A 21,928-nucleotide genomic window follows, 5' to 3' on the forward strand; every position below is an offset into this window, starting at 1 on the left:
TTTCTCATTTAATTTTTTTTTCAGTTCCGTGTGCTCTATTTTTTTTCAGCTCAAAATGTAGCTCTTGTTAGTCTTTCCTTCGTCTCTCATCTGCTGAGGAAGAAGAGTTTTTAAACTTTCCAGAGGAATTGGAAAATATTTTGAATGATGGCTTATTTTGCACATTAATGCTGCTTCTCATTCTCTGTTGTCTAGAGTGCTCTTCTTGGCATCCTTACTCTCTGTAAGATTAATATAAATGGGTTAGTTTCATTATTGTTTAAAAATGGCTGCAGCACATGTGAAAACAGCAAAAAAAATCCCCATCCCATATATTGGCATGAAGAAACAAACACTAAAATTCTATTTTAACCTCTAATATTAATTATGATTAATTTGATATACAGAAGCCTAACAGGATCCAAGTTCAAATATTGACGCCATCATAAAATTCTATTTTTCAATGAATCACTCAATCAGAATAGAGTTGAAAGGGAGCTTGGAGGTTTTCTAGTCCAGCTCCCTCCTCAGGCAGATGTATGGTATAATATTCTAGTCCCCTCCTCAAGGAGATATATGTACAATATTACACTTAAATTTTTGGTTTGGGTAAATACACTCATGTATGCCGGCATATGAGCACAGAAATACACACCTATGAATGTATGTAGACAATGTATGCGTATCTCGGTGTCCAAAATGTCCCAAAGTGCATTCGCTCAAATTGTTTACTCTGTGTTTAGAAAGGGGGGGGGGGAACGACACTAATAGATGAAATTAGTGTCTCCTAATTCCTACTCAAGATCTAAAGCCTCCATTTTACCCATGAAGCTCCTCGCTTTCCAGGAAAACCACATGCCATTAAAATCAGAAGAAATCAACATGAAAGCTGATACTTAAGATGGGAGTTTAAGAAATATGAAATTAAGTGTTTTTCTATCGAGACACCTGGTCTACCCCAGCATGTGGGAGGGAGCATACTGCATCCCTTTTGCCTTTCAGCTCCAATCCAGGAGCCCTCAAGCAGTCGCATTCAGGAGAAACCATTTTATACCAAATTTATATTTCGCTGTTAAAACAATAAAGGGAGACTAGTATAGATCTATTTCAAGCTATTTAGCTCTCATCAGCTAGCCATACCCTTACTTGGATTCGAACTTGGGCTGCCTACATGTTAGGCAGTTGTATTAACCTTCTGAGCCACAAGTTCTCCTCCCTTCATCAGCTTGAGCCAGGGGAGAGAGATTAAGTGTTTAAGCGAAATATAAATTCGATATATATAAATATATATAAAAAATAAATATTATTTTTAAATCTCCCAGCAGAAAATCACAGGCAGCGGTTTTAAATCGTGCAGCCCCAGAGGAATAAAATTTAGGAAAGGAAAGAATATGCAGCAGCAGCCAACAGGATTCACCCTCTTTGCTTCCTCTGCTTCATACTCCGTGGAGGAACCCAAAGGGCCCGACATGCTCCCGGCTTCTCCTCCCACCTTCCCTCCATTCACCTCTTCCACCCTCCAAACAGCACAAGAATCTCCGCCGACGCCATTATCCTCCCGTGGGTCAACCGGAAATTCCTCTGCCCTTCGCCTCCTCGTCTCTCTCTACATCCGCTCTAGCAATCCAGTACTCTAATGTTTCTACCCGTTCAATCTCAGCCTCTCCCTCTTCGCTAGAAGAAATCAGTGGCCGCGGTACCGAGTGTTGTTTCTCTGTAGCGCGCCATCTAGCGACATAAGGCGGACGAACAAGCATTGATTCCGTGCTTCCTTAAGTGCCATCAAGTCCTATTTGACTCCCATCGAGCTCATCTCCCTGAGGCTCCATCCCAAACCTTTATATAAAGTGGTACAAAAGTTTAGCTTTTTTTCAGTACTGTTTTAACTTGGTAACAGATTAACAGAGTTGGAAGGGACCTTATAGGTCATCTAGACTTTTCTTTTTAACCTTTTCTTTCAGTTCCCCCAAGAGGGCATCCATTGTCTCTGGAGCTGAGCCCGAAGCTTCTTTTGCGAGAAGCGGCAACTAAAGCAAAGGAAAGCATCCTTTTGGGTCATGCAAAATGGGGAAAGAGAAAGTGCACCTCCCTTGGTTCCAGCCACTTTTTCCTCTGGAGGGCGTGTTGGTGGGGAGTGTGCAGGATAACTCTTGAAAACTTGTCTCTTCTGAGATTTTATTTTCTCTTACTTCCCAATTTAGTTATGAAGCCCGCTATTTCTTATTGGTGCCCTATCTTTGCTTAGCAATGGATATTCCAGGGCCAGTTGGTGTTGCAACCTGAGAACCACCCATATTCCTTTTCCAAGCTCAAGAGATGGCTGAAAGAGCCATTCCCCTCCCTTCCAAAGAGTTAGCATCCTGGCCGGCTTTATGCCTCCAACAGTAATTTCTTATGCATAAGAAAATCATGAGATTTTACTGGCAGGGCAGTTCAAAGCATTGCTGCAGATTAAGATCTCTTCTAAATGCAGCTGAAGAGGGCAATGAAAGATTGGCAACCTGAGACTTCAACTCACCCTCTGCTTCCAGCTCTGATTTTGCCACCTGGAGAAAAGGCTGCGCAGGAGAAAATACACTGGGCCCTTCTCAGTCTGAGTTCAGGCCGGGGCAGATCACCAAAACGGCATTGGTTACAATTCTCATGGATCATTGGAGGGTTTGAGATAAAAGGGGTACAGTCATTATATCTCTCCCAGACCTCCCATCAGGTTTCAATAACAATGACCATATCCTCTTGGAGAGGCTTTGGAGACAGGAAATGGGAGGAGCTTTATTACGGCCATTCTACTTCTACCTCTATGCCTGGTTGCGGTCCATGTGGGTAGAAGGGCCAAATCTTGACCCCTGCAATTTACGGTGCCTCAGGGCTCAAGCCTTTTGCTGTTTGCTTGTTAACATCTACCTGAAACCGCTAGGAGAAGCCATCCATACTGATACCCAATTATGTACAGGTAGTCTTGGTCATAACGTTTTATTTAGTGACCATTTGAAGTTAGAACAGCATTGAAAAGGTGACTTATGACCGTTTTTCACATTTACCACCATTGCAGTGTCCCCATGGTTACGTAATCAAAATAGGAACGCTTGGCATTTAACTCACATTTGAGTTAAAAGGGAATTCAAAAGGGAATTCTGATGGAAACTTTCCCCACATTTAAGACAGTCACATGGGAGAGTGTGGTGGAGCCTCCAAGCAACTCGTCACAGAGAACGGTCACCTCCGTTCCTGTGCTGGTTTTCTCCTGTTTGTGGGCTCCAAAAGGGGCAAAAGCCGCCCTGTATGGGCGGTGAAGCTGAGGAGGGGCACTCTGTGAGGTCAGAGGAGAGATCACAATCTCAAAAATTGACATTGTCTTTACATTATGGAAAATTGGAAAAACGGCTTAATATTGAAATTTAATTAGAGTATCACCTGCTGACAAAAGGAAGAAAAACACATTCCCAAAATTTCATGTTTACTGGAGATTTAAATGTGATATGAAAGAAAAATATTGCCCCTGAAGATTACAATATAAAAGTGGATTTATAGAGGGATTTAAGGAGGGGCTGGAAGATTTAAGGAGCTCTCCAGATGAGCAGGCAAATTAAGCTTGGGATATAAAGAAATAAGAACACTGAGCCTTTTGAGAAGTGTTTATAGGTGTGAACATGTGGTCTTTGGATTATTGGACAAAAAAGGGGTTCAATAAAATTCAACGAGATGCTTCAGCAAGAAGAATGGAGTGGAATTTGGGAAGAGGTGGCATCGGCAATTCAAAGTACAAAGGACTTTGTAATTATGTCAATTACAAAATAATTATGGAAAAAATGGAGAGTATAAATGAAATGCTGGGAACTATAATACAAGAGACAGTGAGTGCTCAAGATGCCCAGGAAGAGGAGCCAACTGAAAGAGGAGATGGAAAAAGGTGACAGACAAAACAAATGCAATAAGAAAAAAAGAAGAGATAATAATAAAAGCAATGACATAAGCCAAGGGGAGAGTACTCTAAGGAAATTAAAAAAGAAACTGAGAAAACAGGAAGATTTTTATGGAAGAGGGGTAAGAGTAGGTATTTCGAAAACTAGACGATGGATTAGGATAGAAAAGGGAGGAAAATTTAAAATGAGAAGGCAAGATGTGGAAACAGATAGAAATAAAGATCCAAAAGAGGAATATGGGAGACAAGAAAAGAACAACCAAAGCTTTAAGACGGATAAGAGATGATGGTTAGAAAAGGGAATATGTTTAATATAGTAGTGGCATAACATAACAAAAGAAAAACGAAAGAAAATTAGAGGGATGGGATTTAGAGAAAGGGGATTAATAAAAAACATATTTTTATGTAACAAGGAGAAGCAATAATAAGAGGGGAAATTAAAACTTGAAGGATGGTGTTATTAAATTATAATTCAATACAAATGTGGGTAGGTTTGTTAAATGTAATAAATATGATTAACAATATTTTATTAGTATTAAAACATATGCAGATGATATAAAAATAACATGGAAATTTTGAATAATTAAAAAATGAAGGTTTATAAGTAGAATAAGCAAATAATTAAAGATCTTAATTTATATAAATGAGGGTATTATTAGAAATATATATGTTTGTTAAATGTAACAAATATGATTGATATTTTATTCATATTAAAAGCTATGATAATTAAGATAGGGTGATTGGTATAAAAATAACATATTGAAATATTGAATAACTAAACAATGAAAGATTATAATTTAATATAAAGATGTGCATTATTACCAGTATTAAGCTTGTTAAATGAAACAAATATGACTAATACTAATTTTCTTGTATGAAATATACGATACCCAGGTACCACACTGTTCACACACTGATGTTTGTAAAAAATAAAAAAATAAAAAACTTGGGGGGGGGAAGACTCATATGGTTTCTCTCGTGTGTGAGTCCTCTGGTGTATCACCAGTTTGGAATTCTGCTGGGAAGTCTTCCCACAATCCAGGCACTCATATCGGCTCTCAGCTGTGTGACTCCTCTGGTGTTCTACTAGGCTGGGATTCCGACTGAAATTTTTCCCACAATCTGGACACTCATATGATTTTTTTCCTTTGTGTCCTCTGGTGCAGAGTTTACCAATTGGTGGTCCGCAAGAAAATTTTGGTGGTCCGCAGCGCACCTGGGTGGAGGAGCTGCTCCAGGATGACCAATGGGCCAGTCCTGTGACTAAAGCTCTGGAATATGGGACTGGCCAGGCAGCTCGTGGTGGGGCTTGAAATCTCTGCCATAGAGGGTGGTACATGCAACTTGCAACTTTGCAGGTGGTGCCAACATGAAAGGAGTAGTGCAGCCCTAGCCAGCTGGAATGAGGTAAAGGTGCTGTTACGGCAAGGGACAGGCGGTGGCACAGGCAGGCCAAAGCAACCCGTAGCTTTTTCATCCTCCTACTGTAGCCCCCTGTTGGCTGAACCCACCCGTTGCTGGTCCTGCCCCTCGCTCTTCCTTTCCAGTCACTCTTTGCCTGGCCTGAGAAGGTAAGGGTGACGGCGGTGAATGGAGACTCGCTCAATATTCCAGAGCGGCAGCAAAGCGCCCCTGTAGTTGCTTCATCTCTTGCTGGGTCTTGCAGGTGCTCCTTCCGGCCCTTTTTGGTGCTGCAAACACTTGGTCGCTTGGGGAGACACGTGGCTTCCTCTCTGCCCCGAGACACTGGCCCAGCGAGGCCATTTCTTTCACTGCTCTTGGCACCTCCACGGCCTGCCCACTGCTCTTGCAGCACCTTGAGCAGCAGTTAAATGTAGCGCGCTTCAGAATGGGGGAGATGGTGACCCTGCCTCCTCCTGGAGCCTACTACGACACGGAGCATCAGACGCAGCCAGGTCGGGCAAGCGTCTAAGGGCGGAGTGCAGGTCATGCATCTCCCCAAGCGACTGAGGTGCTTCCAGCACCAACAAAGGTCGAAGAAGCACCCGCAAGACCGAGAGAGCGCTGGAAAATCAGAATGAGAGACACACAGAGAGACAAAGAGAGTGAAACACAGAGACAGACAGACAAAGAGAGATGAGAGAGAGACAGACACCTCTTTCCATTAGAAAAGAAAACATCAGGACCCACAAAACCTGGATAGGCATGGCTGGGGGAGGGGGGGTGTCATCTAACAGGGTGGGAATCGAGCTGGCCATGCCCAGCCAGATTTTGTGGCTCCTGTTTTGTTTTCTTTGGTAAATGGGTCAAATGACTATTTTGAGTGTTTATAGTTGCAGAAACAGGCAGACAAGCTAAGTGCCTGAAGGACCCCTCCCATCACTGGGAGTCCAGGCACTTCAGCGAGCAGTGCGTTGGATTCTTATTAGTGGTCCACAGGATTTAAAATTATAAATTTAGTGGTCCTTGAGGTCCGAAAAATAGGTGACCCCTGCTCTGGTGTACTTTCAACTCGGAATTCCAATTGAAACCTCTCCCACAATCTGGACACTTATACGGTTTCTCTCCAGTGTGAGTCCTTCGGTGTATCACCAGGTTCGAATTCTGACTGAACCTTTTCCCACAATCTAGGCACTCATATGGTTTCTCTCCCGTGTGAGTCCTCTGGTGTATCACAAGCTTCGAATTCTGCTGGAAACTTTTCCCACAATCCAGACAGTGATACGGTTTTTCTCCAGTGTGAGTTCTCTGGTGTATCATCAGATTGGAATTCTGACTGAAACTTTTCCCACAATCTAGACACTGAAATGGTTTTATTCCTGTGTGAGTTCTCTGGTGTATCACAAGCTTAGAACTCTGCTTGAAACCTTTTCCACACTCACTACATTTATACGGTTTCTCTCCTGTGTGTGTCCTGTAGTGTTCCACCAGGTTGGAATTCCAACGGAATCTTTTCCCACAATCCAGGCACTCATACGGTTTTTCTCCTGTGTGAGTCAACTGGTGTTTCACTAAGCAGGAACTCTGAATGAAACGTTTCCCACAATCCAGACACTGATAAGGTTTTTCTCCTGTATGAGTTCTCTGGTGTTTCACTAGGTAGGAACTCTGACTGAAACATTTCCCACAAACAGAACATTTATACGGTTTCTCTCCTGAGTGTGTCGTCTGATGTTCCACCAGGTGGGAATTTTGACTGAAACTTTCCCCACAAACAGGACATTCAAAGAGTTTCTCCCCCGTGTGAGTCCTCTGGTGTTTCATTAGGCAGGAACTCTGACTGAAATGTTTCCCACAATCCAGGCACTCATATGGTTTTTCTCCTGTGTGAGTTCTCTGGTGTATCACCAGGTGGGAATTCCGAATGAAACTTTTTCCACAAACAGGACATTTATACAGTTTCTCTCCTGTGTGTGTCATCTGGTGTCCAACAAGGTGGGAACTTTGACTGAAACTTTTCCCACAATCCAGACAGTGAAATGGTTTTACTCCTGTGTGACTTCTCTGGTGTATCACAAGCTTAGAACTCTGCTTGAAACTTTTTCCACACTCGCTACATTTATACGGTTTCTCTCCTGTGTGTGTCCTGTGGTGTTCCACCAGGTTGGAATTCCAACGGAAACTTTTCCCACAATCCAGGCACTCATACGGTTTTTCTCCTGTGTGATTCCTCTGGTGTTTCACTAGGCAGGAATTCTGACTGAAACGTTTCCCACAATCCAGGCACTGATACGGTTTTTCTCCTGTGTGAATTCTCTGGTGTATCACCAGGTTGCACTTCAGACTGAAACTTTGCCCACAAACAAGACATTCAAATAGTTTCTCCTCAGTGTGAGTCCTCTTGTGTCTCAGCAGATTGGAATGAATGCTAAATCTTTTGTCACATTGGGAGCACTGGTAGAGCTTCTCTCCAGTATGGGTCCTTCTATGAATCATGAGGAAGCTTTTCTGAGAAAAGCTTTTGCTGCACTCCAAACATTTGTATGGCTTTTCACTGGATGCATCCTGTTGTGCAGAATCAGATGCGATCTGCAATCTGTGTTTTTCCCACATGACGCAGTCTCTGGGGTTTTTTCAACACTGATATGCTTCGATTCCTGAGGTGGTGAAAAATATTTCTGATCTCTTGCCTGGTGATTGTTTGGTTCAAGCCACTCTTTCCTTCCTGAAAGGCTTTCATTAATGGCTGCCAATTTTGGCTATACATGAAACCTTTTTCTTTCTACTGAGTTCACGTTGTTCCTCACTTTTTTATTTATTTAAATATTATCCTCCCTGATTTCTCATTTAATGTTTTTTTCAGTTCCGTGTGCTCTATTTTTTTCCAGCTCAAAACTTTGTTCTTGTTATTCTTTCCCTCTTCTCTCATCTGCTGAGGAAGATTTCCAGGTGAATTGGAAAATATTTTGAATGATGGCTTATTTTGCACTTTAATGCTGCTTCTCATTCTCTGTTGTCCAGAGTGCTCTTCTTCGCATCCTCTCTCTCTCTGTAAGAATATAAATGGGTTAGTTTCATTATTGTTTAAAAATGGCTGCAGCACATGTGAAAGCAGCAAAAAAATAAATAAATCCCCATCTCATATATTAGCATGAAAAAACAAACACTAAAATTCTATTTTAATCTCTAATATTAATTATGATTGATTTGGCATAGAGAAGCCTAACAAGATCCAAGTTCAAATATCGACACCATTATAAAATTCTCTTTTTCAATCAATCAGTCAATCAATCAGAGTAGAGTTGAAAGGGACCTTGGAGGTCTTCTAGTCCAGCTTCCTCCTCAAGCAGATATATGGTATAATATTACACTTAAATTTTTGATTTGGATAAATACACTCATGTATGCAGGCATATGAGCACAGAAACACACACCTATGAATATATGTAGACAATGTATGCGTATCTCGGTGTGGAAATTGTCCCAAAGTGCATTCGTTCAAATTGTTTTATCTGGGTTAGAAAGGGGGGGAGGGGTCACTAATAGATGAAATTAGTGTCTCCTAATTCCTATTCAAGATCTACAGCCTCCGTTTTGCCCATGAAGTTCCTCGCTTGCCAGGAAAACCACATGCCAATAAAATCAGAAGAAATCAACGTGAAAGCTGATACTTAAGATGGGTGTTTGAGAAATATGAAATAAATATTTTTTAAAACCTCCCAGCAGAAAATCACAGGCAGCAGTTTTAAATCTGAAGCTTCCCCAGCTTCAGTGGAGGAACCCAAAGAGCCCGACTTCCTCCCGGCTTCTCCTCCGACCTTCCCTCCACTCACCTCCCAGCAGCCGCTTCCACCCTCCAAGCAGCACAAGAGGCTCCGCCGACGCCATTATTCTCCCGTCGGTGACCCGGAAGCTCCTCTGCCCTACTCATCTCCACTTCCTGTCTAGGAATCTACTACTCTATCATTTCAACCCATTCCATCTCTGCCTCTCCCCCTTCCGTAGAATAGCTCAGCCGCCGCTGTATCGAGTGTTGTTTCGCCATCTAGCGACATAAAGAGGAAGAACACGCTAGTTGTTTCCTAAGGCGTTTGAAGATGTTCTCCCAGGAGCCGCTTCGACTGTCGAAACAGCACAAGACGGTCCGCCGACACTATCCTCCTCCCGCGGGTGAGCCGGAAGAGGAACTTCCTCTGCCCTTCGCCTCCTCTCCTCCACATCCTCTCTAGGAATTCAATAGTCCTACCGTTTCAACTCGTTGCAGCCCAGCCTCTCTGACTTTCCTAGAATAGCTCTGTCGCCCTTGCACTCTTACCTGCATTTTACGCGCCAGGGTTGCTTTCCTTTAGCGCGCCCTCTAGCGACATAACGCAGAAGAGCAAGCATTGATTCAGTGCTTCCTTAAATACCATCAATTCCTATTTGACTCCCACCGAGCTCATCGATAGATTTTCTCCCTGAGGCTCCATCCAAAACCTTTTCTTTCAGGTCCCCCAAGAAGGCATCCATTGTCCCTGGAGCTGAGCCTGAAGCTTCTTTTGCCAGAAGCGGCAACTTAATCAAAGGAAAGCGCCCTTTGGGGATGGGTGGGGGGCTAGAAATGTTGTGGAAATGGGAAAAGAGAAAATGCAGTGTCCTGGGGTCATGAGATTGCCTTTTGTGACTTGAGCTGATGAACAAACTGGGGGCCCTCCTGCACTCACACCTCCTGCTTGAGGAGGCCATGGCTGGGAAGGGGCTTTGCAGATTCATCTGGTGGTGCATCAATTGTTACCTTTCCTGGACCGGGAGGCCTTGCACATGGGTCACTCATTCCTTGGTCACCTCCTGTTTGGATTACTACTCTGAGGCCCCCAGAAACTTCAACTGATCCAGAATACAACAGCCCACACAGTAATGGGAGTCCCTAGACTGCTCATGTAACATCTTTGTTGTGTGAGCTGCACTGGATTCTTTTCTTTAAGATGCAATTGAAGATGCTGGATATCACATTTACAGTTATTTCGTTATTATAACAATAGCACTTATTATATACCACCCACAGTGCTGTACAGCATTCTTGGTTTAGTGTCAGAATATTGTCCCCAAAAATATGGGTCCCCATTTTACCGATCTCAGAAGAATGGAAGACTGAGACCATCTTGATCCCCGTCAGGATTTAAGTCCAGGCTGTGGGCAGTCAGCCAGCAATATTGCATTCTAACTACTGAGTCCACAGGGCACCTATCACTACTGTCCCACCTTTATTTTTCTTGCATCCATCTCTCCTACTAGGTCAGGTAGGGTGGCCACGCTCCTAGCCCCTTCCTTTAAATATTGCCATGTGATAGGAGCTAAGAAGTGAGCCTTTTCCATTGCAGACTCTTCCCTATGAAACTCTTCCCCCTGACGTTTGGCAGGCCTTTATCCTCCTAGTCTTCCGTAAAACAGGGAAGATCTAGCTGTTCCCCTAAGCACTGGGATAAGAGATGCCTGCACATCAGAAGCTTGATTTGGTATCTGGTTTTTGGTTATATGTATTTGGCTTTTATACAATTTTAAGTCAATTATTGATTGGAACCGGCCAGTGTTTGTTATAATATGGTTACATAAATATTTTAAATAAATCAGAGGAAAAAAAAGATGAATCCCAAAAATGGCTGCACTTTGGCTGTCCTTGTGCAACTTGCTTGAGGCACTCTACATATTTAATTATCAAATTAGTACATGTTAAATGTGGATGTTTTGCATTTTGCAATATATGGTGTTTATTGGGTTTTGTATCAAGGTTTTATTGCTGTAAACTGTCCGGAATCAACATTACTTGGGCTGCCATATATATTTTCAGGCTAAGTAAAAATACCGAACAGAACAGAATAACAGAGTTGGAAGGGATCGTGGAGGTCTAGTCCAACCTTCTGCTCAAGCAGGAGACCCTATACTATTGTAGTATATACATACATACATACATACATTCTACATGTTCTATAGAAATAAGTAGAATTAAGTCAAGGCGGCAAACATACCTAATAGAGCTCCAAACTCGCTTTCTCTGGCCCAGCAATCGCAGGTCCCTTGACTCTGTGAAAGGGACCTACTGCACTGGGCCAAAAAAAAAAAAGGAATATCAGATGAGAAAGAGAAAGGAAAGAAAAAGGTAGAAGTAAGGAAGCCAAGATCAAAGGCTCATAGGCTAAAACATATGAAGAACGGTTACAAGAATTGGGCATGGCTAGTCTAGTGCAGACAAGAATCAGGTGTGACATGAAAGCAGTCTTTCAATATTTGAGAGACTGTCACAAAGGGGAGGAAACAATTTTGCAAAGCACCCAAAGGCAGTGTAGGTGCACACTGATCAAGGAAAAATTCAAACTAGAAATAAGGAAAATGTTAAGACAGTCAGAACAATCAACCAATGGAACAGCTTGCCTTAAAGAGTTATGAGTGTGAACTTCATGTAAAACCCTATCTGCAATCTGGGTAGTTGAAGGGTTACTCCCCTATGTGTAACCTTACATGCTTTATAAGGCTAGACCTATAACTGAAATCTTTCCCACAATCAGGACATTCGTAAGGTTTCTCTCCTGTGTGAGTCCTCCAGTGTCTCATCAAATGGGAATTCCGATTGAAAGTTTTCCCACATTCAAGACACTCATATGGTTTTTCTCCTGTGTGAGTTTTCCGGTGTCTCACCAAGTAGGAATTTTGACTGAAACCTTTCCCACAATCTGGGCACTGATATGGTTTTTCTCCTGTGTGGGTCCTCTGGTGTCTCACCAGGTAGGAATTCAGACTGAAACTTTTCCCACAATCACTACATTTATACGGTTTCTCTCCTGTATGTGTCATCTGGTGTTCCACCAGGTGGGAATTCTGACTGAAACTTTTCCCACAAACAGGACATTCAAAGAGTTTCTCCCCTGTGTGAGTCCTCTTGTGTTTCACCAGATTGGAATGCATGCTAAATCTTTTTCCACAATACAGACAATCATATGGTTTCTCTCCCGTGTGAGTCATCCAGTGCTTCCCCAGGTCAGACTTGCAACTGAAACCTTTCCCACATTTTGAACACTCATACGGTTTTTCTCCTGTGTGAGTCCTCTGGTGTATAACCAGGTGGGAATTCTGACTGAATCCTTTCCCACAATCCAGACACTGATATGGCTTTTCTCCTGTGTGTGTTCTCTGGTGTATCACCAAATTGGAATTCTGACTGAAACTTTTCCCACAATACAGACACTCATATGGTTTCTCTCCAGTGTGAGTCTTCTGGTGCTTCACCAGTTCAGACTTACAACTGAAACCTTTCTCACATTCTGAACACTCATATGGTTTCAGTCCTGTGTGAGTTCTCTGGTGAATCACCAAGTTGGAATTATGCTTGAAATTTTTTCCACAATCCAAACACTCATAGGGTTTCTCTCCCGTATGAGTCCTCTTGTGAATCACCAAGTTGGAATTCTGCTTGAAACATTTGCCACAATCCAGACACTGATACTGTTTGTTCCCTGTGTGCGTTCTCTGATGCACCACCAGGTGAGAATTCCATCTAAATCTTTTCCCACAATCTAGGCACTCATATGGTTTTTCTCCTGTGTGAATACTCTGATGTTCTACCAGATGGGAATTCTGCCTGAAACTTTTCCCACAATACAGACATTCATAGGGCTTTTCACCTGTGTGAGTCCTCCTATGATTCATCAGGTTGGAATTATCTTGGAAACATTTCCCACAATCCAAACATTCATATGGTTTTTCTCCTGTGTGAGTCCTCCGATGTCTCACCAGATTGGAATTCTGTCTGAAACATTTCCCACAGTCTGCACACTCATATGGTTTCTCTCCTGTGTGAGTCCTCTGGTGTATCTCCAGATTGGAATTCTGACTGAAACTTTTCCCACAATCAGGACATTCAAAGGGTTTCTCCCCCGTATGAGTCCTCTGGTGTCTCACCAGATTGCAATGAATGCTAAATCTTTTGCCACATTGGGAGCACTGATAGAGCTTCTCTCCAGTATGGGTCCTTCCATGAATCACAAGGAAGCTTTTCCGAGTAAAGCTTTTGCCACACTCCAAACATTTGTATGGCTTTTCATTGAGTGTATCCTCTCCTGCATAATCAGCTGTGTTCGCTGTGATCTGCAATCTATGTTTGTCCCACATTAGGCAGTCCCTTGTGTTTTTCTAAGTGATATTCTTGGATTGTTGAAGTGAAAAATATTTCTGGTCTTTTACCTGGTGTTTGTTTGGTTCAAGCCACTCTTTCCTTCCTCAAAGGCCAGCCAGTTTTGGCTAACCACAGAACATATTTCTTCCCACTCATTTCCAGGTATTCTCCATTTTTTCTTTATTTAGAAATTATCCTCCTTGACTTTTCATGTAATGTTTTCTTCAGTTCCATATATTCTAATTTTTCCAGGTCAAAATTGTTTCTTGTTTTTCTTTCCCTTGTCTCTCATCTGCTGAGGAAGAAGAACTTTTCCACTTTGCAGAGGAATCAAAAAAGATTTTAATTGATGGTTTATTTTGTATTTTAATGCTGCTTCTCATTCTCTGCTGTCCATAGTGGTCTTCTTGGCATCCTCTCTCTCTGTAAGATTCATATAAATGAGTTAGTTTCACTATTCATTAAAAAAATGGCTGCAGGACATATGAAAGCAGCAAAAAAACACTCCATATATTAGCACGAAAAAATAAACATCAAAATTCTATTTTAGACTCTAATATTACTTATGATTTAGCATATAGAAAACTTGCAAGATCCAAGTTCAAATATCAACTCTATCATAAGCACCCATTTTGCCCATGAAACTCCTTGCTTGCCAGGAAAAAAACATGTCAATAACAGAAATCAAGTGTTATGTGAAGGCTGAAGGAGATGATCGGTTACCAATTATGAAAAATATATAAAAGATTTCTTTAAATGTCCCAAATCAGGCAGCAGTTTTAAATTGTGCATTCATTTTAATGGATTATTCATCTTATTGTTGTTTTAAAAATGGCTGCGGAACATGTGAAAGCAGCAAGAAAACACAGTGTGTATCATGAAAAAAGAAATACCAAAATTCTGATTTCATCTCTAAAATTAATTATGATTCATTTGGGACATAGATGACTAGCAAGATCCAAGCTCAAATATAGACTCAATCATAAGACCCTCTTTTCCGCTCGGGTAAATCAGTCATACATGCACGCATATGAGCACATAAATACTAACCTATCAATTTATGTATGTAGACAATATATGTGTATTTCAGTTTGCAAAATGTCCCAGAAGTGCACTGAGTCTATTTGGTTGATCTAGATTTAGAAAAGTGGGGACACTAACAGATGAAATGATGCCCAAATCCTATGCAAGATTTAAAGCCTCTGTTTTGCCCATAAAAAGCAACATTTCAATAAAATCACAAGGAATCAAGTGTTAGGTGTAGGATGAGGGAACTGGGCGGTTAAGAAATGTGAAAAATATATAAAGATTTCTTTAAATCCCTCATATCTGCCATCTCCGAGGAGAAAACCACAGGCAGAAGTTTTAAATCGTGCAGAGGAATAAAATTTAGGAAAGGAAAGAATATGCAGCAGTAGTCTGCATGTTTCACCCTCGTTGCTTTCTCTGCTTCATACTCCGTGGAGGAACCCAAAGGGCCCGACTTGCTCCCGGCTTCTCCTCCGACCTTCCCTCCACTCACCTCCCAGGAGCCGCTTCCACCCTCCCAGCAGCACAAGAGGCTCCGCCGACGCCATCTTCCTCCCGTAGGTGACCCGGAAGAGGAAGTTCCTCTGCCCTTCGCCTCCTCCCTTCCATATCCTCTCTAGCAAAATAGCTCTCTATCGTTTCAACTCGTTCAATCTCAGCCTGTCTCCCTTCCCTTGAATAGCTATGCTGCAGCTATACAGTACCTGCTTTCTAGGCGCCAATATTGCTTCTCTGTAGATCGCCATCTAGCGACATAAAGCGGAAGAACATGCTCGTTCTACCCTAAGGCGTTTGAAGATGTTCTCATGGATTCCGTGCTTCTTTAAGTGCCATCAAGTCCTATTTAACAGATTAACAGAGTTGGAAGGGACCTTGCAGGTCATCGAGTCCAACCCCCTGCCCAAGCAGGAGACCCTCCCAAGGAGCTCATCGATAACTTTTCTCCCTGAGGATCCACCCCCAAACTTTTCTTTCACATCCCCCATTGTACCTGGAGCTGAGCCCAAACTTCGTTTGCCAGAAGCGGCAACTAAACCAAAGGCACCCTTTTGGGGGTAGGTGGGGGGATAGAAATGAAGTGCACATAGGAAAATTCAGAGTGCATCCCACCTTGTTTTCCGATAGCTTTTCTTCTTGGGGTGTGTTGGATAACTCCTCAAAACCTGCCTCTGCAACTTAGAGAACCTGTAAGACTGAAGCTTGACCCTTTATCTCTTCTGTGAATTTAGTTTATTTTACTTTCCTTGTTCAGCTAACCAGCATGGTATATCCTATTGGTGCCCCATCCCTTCTTAGCAACGGAAAGTCTGGCACCAATTGTCTATGGGGATTCTCAGTCAGCCAGGTCAATATCAATGGCTTTCCAGAAAAATTAAAGGAAGCATTTCGCTTCAATTTGAGGTGCGGACAACACAGACTCACCTCCAACAGCCTGCGCCTGTCTTGAACAGTGAAGGAAGACAGGACCGAAACCATCCTGCGGCCACGAAGGCTCCACACCTATTTCCACTACTCACGTGACCCTGAGGACACAGATAAACCTCCAGGCGGCCTCAAAGACTCTCTGAAAGAATGCAAATGGCAAGCTGTCTGCAAGGACTAGGACTCCTTCCATCCCCCACCATCCAGTCAGAGCTGAAGAAGCTTCTTGGATGAGAAGCGAAACATCTTCAAAGAAAAACCGGAAAGTCCAGTTGCCTCCTGATAAAATAGTTCTAGCACTAACTGCTGTTACAAACTGACTACCACCCATATTTCTTTTCCATATCAGGAGGGCTGGAAGAACAATTTCTCCCCTTCTGGACAGTTGCCATCCTGGCAGGCTATATACCCTCAACAGCAGTTTTCTACGCATAATAAAATCATGAGAGATTTTCCTGGCAGGGCAGTTCAAGGCATTGCTGCAGATTCAGATCTTGTCTAATGGCAGCTGAAGAGGGCAATGAAAGATTGGCAGCTTGGGACTACAACTCTGCTTGCAGTTCTGACTTTGCCACCCAGTGAAAGGGCTGTGTAGAAGGAAGACACCTGGGCCCTTTTCAGTCTGCTGGGGAACAATGGTGGGGAATGCAATGATGAGGGAGTATGTCAAATGTCAAATCTCTAGGTTTTGTATTTTGCTATTTGCTATATATGGGGTTTATTGGTTTCTGTATTAAGGTTTTATTGTTATAAGCAGTCTGGAGTCACGTTGAGTTGGGCTGCCATACATAATTTCTTCATAAATAAAAATACATACATACATACATATATACATATCTATATCCCGCCTTTATTATATGTAGAATTAACTCAAGGTGACAAATATACCTAATAAGATCTAAGCGCCTTTTCTCTGGCCCAGCATGGCAATTCCCGTCGACACTATGAAAGGGAACAACCACACAACACCAGAGAAAAATAGCTCAGATCTCCTCCCTCATGTTTGATACTAAGACATGTTTGACTAAAAAGAATAAGGCAATAAATTAAATGGTTAATTTATCAACTGGGCTTCCAAAGAGAGAAGAGAAACCAAATTCAAGATTCCTCTACACACATCAAATTTTGCTTCATATGGAATTTCTTGTGTGCGGTAAGAGAGGAATTTTGTGTAAAACACTGCCCACAATCTGGACACTTGAATGGTTTCTCCCCTGTGTGTAACCTTACATGATTTATAAGGCTAGACCTGATACTGAAATCTTTCCCACAATCTGGACACTCATAAGGTTTCTCCCCAGTGTGAGTCCTCCAGTGTATCACCAAGCCGGAATTCCGAATGAAACTTTTCCCACATTCAGGACACTCATATGGTTTTTCACCTGTGTGAATTCTCTGGTGTTTAACCAAATAGGAATTTTGACTGAAACCTTTCCCACAAAATAGACACTCATATGGTTTCTCTCCTGTGTGAATCCTCTGGTGTATCACCAAGTCAGAATTTCGAATGAAACTTTTCCCACACTCGAGACACTCATATGGTTTTTCTCCTGTGTGAGTCCTCTGGTGTATCACTAGGGTAGAATTCCAATTGAAACTTTTCCCACAATCCAGACACTGATATGGTTTGTCCCCTGTGTGAGATCTCTGGTGCACTACCAGGTGGGAATTCCGATAAAAACCTTTTCCACAATCTGGACACTTATATGGTTTTTCTCCTGTGTGAGTCCTGCGGTGTTGCACAAGGTGGGAATTTCGAATGAAAGTTTTCCCACACTCCAGACACTCATACGGTTTTTCTCCTGTGTGAATCCTCTGGTGTATCACCAGATCAGAATTCCAATTGAAACCTTTTCCACAATCAGGACATTCAAATGGTTTCTCTCCCGTGTGAGTCCTCTGGTGCATGAGCAGTTTGGAATTCCTACTAAAAAGTTTCCCACAATCCAAACACTCATATGGTATCTCTCCAGTGTGAGTCCTCTGGTGTATCACCAGGTTGGCATTCTGAGTGAAACTTTTCCCACAATCCGGACACTCATATGGTTTCTCTCCTGTGTGAGTCCTCTGGTGTATCACCAGCTTGGAATTCTGCTTGAAACTTTTCCCACAATCAGGACACTCATATGGCTTCTCTCCCGTGTGAGTCCTCTGGTGTATCACCAACTTGGAATTCTGCTGGAACCTTTTCCCACAATCGGGACACTCATATGGTTTCTCTCCTGTGTGAGTCCTCTGGTGTTCCACTAGGTGGGAATTCCGACTGAAACTTTTCCCACAATTCGGACACTCATATGGTTTTTCTCCAGTGTGAGTCCTCTGGTGTACTTCCAACTCGGAATTCCAATTGAAACCTTTCCCACAATCTGGACATTTATATGGTTTGTCTCCCGTGTGAGTCCTCTGGTGTATCACAAGCTTAGAATTCTGCTGGAAACTTTTCCCACAATCGGGACACTCATATGGTTTTTCTCCAGTGTGAGTCCTCCGGTGTATCACCAGGTTTGAATTCTGACTGAACCTTTTCCCACAATCTGGACAGTCATATGGTTTCTCTCCAGTGTGAATTCTCTGGTGTATCACCAGCTTGGAATTATGCAGAAAACGTTTCCCACAATCGAAACACTCATATGGTTTCTCCCCAGTGTCAGTGCTTTTGTGTATCAGCAGATTGGTGTGCATGCTAAATCTTTTCTAAGAGGGGGAGTGCTGGTAGAGTTTCTCTTCGGTATGGGTCCTTCCACAAATGACGAGATACCTGTTCTGAGTAGAGCTTCCGTAGCACTCCAAACATTTATATGGCTTTTCACAGGGTGGTTCGATTTATGCATCAATCAGATATGATCTGCAAAATTTATGTTTGTTTTTTCCAAAATAGGCAGCCTGTGGGGGTTTTCCAACACTGATACTTTTGGATTCCTGAGGCAGGGAAAAATATTTCTGATCTCCTGCCTGGTAGTTGTTTGGTTCAAGCCATTTTTTCCTTCCTTAAAGGCTTTAATTATTTCCTGCCAGTTTTGGCTATACATGGAACCTTTTCCTTCCTACTGAGTTCAGGTTGTTCCTCACTTTTTCTTTATTTAAATATTATCCTCCTTGATTTCTCATTTAATGTTTTTTCCATTTCCATTTCCTTTATTTTTTCCAGCTTGAAACTTTGTTCTTGTTATTCTTTCCCTTTTCTCTCATCTGCTGAGGAAGATTTCCAGGTGAATTGGAAAATATTTTGAATGATGGCTTATTTTGCACTTTAATGCTGCTTCTCATTCTCTGTTGTCCAGAGTGCTCTTCTTCGCATCCTCTCTCTCTCTGTAAGATTAATATAAATGGGTTAGTTTCATTATTGTTTAAAAATGGCTGCAGCACATGTGAAAGCAGCAAAAACAAAAAAATCATCCCCATCTCATATATTAGCATGAAAAAACAAACACTAAAATTCTATTTTAATCTCTAATATTAATTATGATTGATTTGGCATAGAGAAACCTAACAAGATCCAAGTTCAAATATCGACACCATTATAAAATTATCTTTTTCAATCAATCAGTCAATCAATCAGAGTAGAGTTGAAAGGAACCTTGGAGGTCTTCTAGTCCAGCTTCCTCCTCAGGCAGATGTATGGTATAATATTACACTTAAATTTTTGATTTGGATAAATACACTCACGTATGCAGGCATATGAGTACAGAAACACACACCTATGAATATATGTAGACAATGTATGCATATCTCGGTGTGGAAATTGTCCCAAAGTGCATTCGCTCAAATTGTTTTATCTGGGTTAGAAAGGGGGGGAGGGGTCACTAATAGATGAAATTAGTGTCTCCTAATTCCTATTCAAGATCTAAAGCCTCCGTTTTGCCCATGAAGCTCCTCGCTTGCCAGAAAAACCACATGCCATTAAAATCAGAAGAAATCAACGTGAAAACTGATACTTAAGATGGGAGTTTAAGAAATATGAAATAAATATATTATTTTTAAATCTCCCAGCAGAAGAATAAAATTTGGGAAAGGAAAGAATATGCAGTAGCAGCCAATAGGATTCACCCTCGTTGCTTCCTCTGCTTCATACTCCGTGGAGGAACCCAAAGGGCCCGACTTTCCCCCGGCTTCTCCTCCGACCTTCCCTCCACTCACCTCCCAGGAGCCTCTTCGACCCCTTGAAACAGCACAAAAGGATCCGCCGACGCCATTATCCTCCCTTGCCTGAGCCGGAAGAGGAAGTCCCTCTGCCCTTCGCCTCCTCGTCTCTGTGTACATCCGCTCTAGCAATCTACTACTCTATGGTTTCAACCCGTTCAATCTCAGCCTCTCCGCCTTCCCTAGAATAGCTCAGCCGTCGCTGTACCGAGCTTTGTTTTCCCTGTAGCGCGCCATCTAGCGACATAAGGCGGAAGAACATGCTCGTTAAGGTGTTTGAAGATGTTCTCATTGATTCCGTGCTTCCTTGTGTGCCATCAAGTCCTATTTGACTCTCATCGAGCTCATCGGTAGCTTTTCTCCCTGAGGCTCCATCCCAAACCTTTTCTTTCAGGTCTCCCAAGAGGGTATTCATTACCCTTGCCAGGTGTCCACTATTTGAGCGGACAGTCCGCTTTTTTCACATTATGTTCACTATTTTTTTCACAAAAATGTGGACATTTTTTTTATTCAAAAGCTTTATGATGAAATGGTACGTAATCTAAAGCTGTACAGTCTAAGAGAATAAGGATAGGAGAATCGCGTTTTGTCTTTTTTTTCATAAGTTAGAATGAGACAAAGATCAAATATCCATTGAACTCGATTCTCCGAAAAATTAATGATGAGATTAAAATAAAAATATATTATAAAATTATGTACAGTTCACATTTTTAAAATGTATTGTGGCTTGTGTCGACTGACCTAAAATGGCGTCGAGTATGAGAGTGACAGTGGCGAGATTTCGAATTCTTTAAAACGAAAGAGAGGAGTGTGCAAATACACCAAAGACTGGGAAGCTAATTTTGCATGGATTACCAACAACGAATTGTAAATTTTTTTTTTATTTTTTTACTACTTCACCCCTCCCCCCGCTTGTCCACTATTTTTTGGAAGCAGACCTGGCAACCCTAGTATTCATTGTCCCTGGAGCTGAACCCGAAGCTTCGTCTGCGAGAAGGGGCAACAAAATCAAAGGAAAGCGACCTTTTTTGGGTGGGAGTTCTAGAAATGAGGTGCAAATGGGAAAAGAGAAAGTGCACCTCTCTTGGTTCCAGCCACTTTTTCTTGGGGGGTGAGGAGTGTGCAGGATAATTCCTGAAAACTTCGCTTCTGCAAAGTAGCAAACCTGTTAACACTGTAGCTTGTCTCTTTTGGGATTATATTTTCTCTTCCCTCCCAATTTAATTATCAAGCCCGGTATTTCTTATTGGTGCTTAGCAATGGATATTCCAGGGCCAATTGGTGTTGCAACCTGAGAACCACCCATATTCCTTTTCCAAGGTCAAGAGAGGGCTGGAAGAGCCATTCCCCTCCCTTCTGAACTGTTAGCATCCTGGCCGGCTTTATGCCTTCAGCAAGCAGTTTGTAATGCATAAGAAAATCATGAGAGGTTTTCCTGGCAGGGCAGTTCAAGGCATTGCTGCAGATTAAGATCGCTTATAAATTCAGATGAAGAGGGCAATGAAAGGTTGGCAGCCTAGGACTTCAACTCACCCTCTGCTTCCAGCTCTGACTTTGCCACCCGGAGAAAGCGCTGTGCAGGAGGAAAGACACCTGGGACCTTCTGTCTTGAGTTCAGGCAGGGTGGTGCTGCTACCATGTTTCCCCAAAAATAAGACCCTGTCTTATATTTTTTTGAACCCTGAAATAAGTGCTTGGCCTTATTGCCATCCGCTCAAAAGCCCAATTGGTCTTATTATCGGGATGTTTTATTTTGGGGAAAACATGATATTAGACTGGCAATTTTCTAGTCACATGTGTTATTATAGAGCTCTATAATACCTACGTCACTTACCTAGTGACGTAAGGCTGAAAATAGGCTCTATTTCTATCTGATGTTTTTAAGATTT

General features: G+C 42.2%; 1 protein-coding gene across 2 annotated transcripts; it reads right to left on the reverse strand.

The window, feature by feature from the left end:
* Window positions 1-6,086: 6,086 nt before the first annotated feature.
* On the reverse strand, window positions 6,087-20,104 carry LOC139312037 (zinc finger protein 420-like). 2 transcript variants are annotated; one of them, XM_070936562.1, is made up of 4 exons: window positions 20,037-20,104; window positions 17,013-19,208; window positions 11,793-13,288; window positions 6,087-7,616 (listed from the first exon to the last, which is right to left on the reverse strand). In XM_070936562.1, exons 2-4 carry the CDS (start codon window positions 18,579-18,581, stop codon window positions 6,311-6,313), a joined length of 4,371 nt encoding a protein of 1,456 aa, XP_070792663.1. In that variant the 5' UTR covers window positions 18,582-19,208; window positions 20,037-20,104; the 3' UTR covers window positions 6,087-6,310. The 2 variants fall into 2 exon arrangements, with proteins under 2 accessions (XP_070792663.1, XP_070792662.1); XM_070936561.1 differs by lacking the exons at window positions 6,087-7,616; window positions 11,793-13,288; window positions 20,037-20,104 and adding an exon at window positions 19,947-20,008 and having other exon boundaries at window positions 16,625-19,208.
* Window positions 20,105-21,928: the final 1,824 nt, after the last annotated feature.

This window comes from Pituophis catenifer, unplaced genomic scaffold, assembly GCF_029215685.1.
Source record: "Pituophis catenifer annectens isolate HBS135680 unplaced genomic scaffold, rPitCat1.0.hap2 SCAF_2, whole genome shotgun sequence".
NCBI classification, from domain to species: domain Eukaryota; kingdom Metazoa; phylum Chordata; class Lepidosauria; order Squamata; family Colubridae; genus Pituophis; species Pituophis catenifer.

Coding starts and splice junctions, on each gene's coding strand:
- LOC139312037 (XM_070936562.1), bottom strand. CDS start 18,581: ATGCACACCAATCTGCTGATACACAAAAGCACTGACACTGGGGAGAAA. Junction 13,289..17,012: donor TGAAGCAAAATTTGATGTGT/GTAGAGGAATCT, acceptor CATACTGGAGAG/AAGCTCTATCAGTGCTCCCA. Junction 7,617..11,792: donor AGCCTTATAAAGCATGTAAG/GTTACACATAGG, acceptor GATACACCAGAG/AATTCACACAGGAGAAAAAC.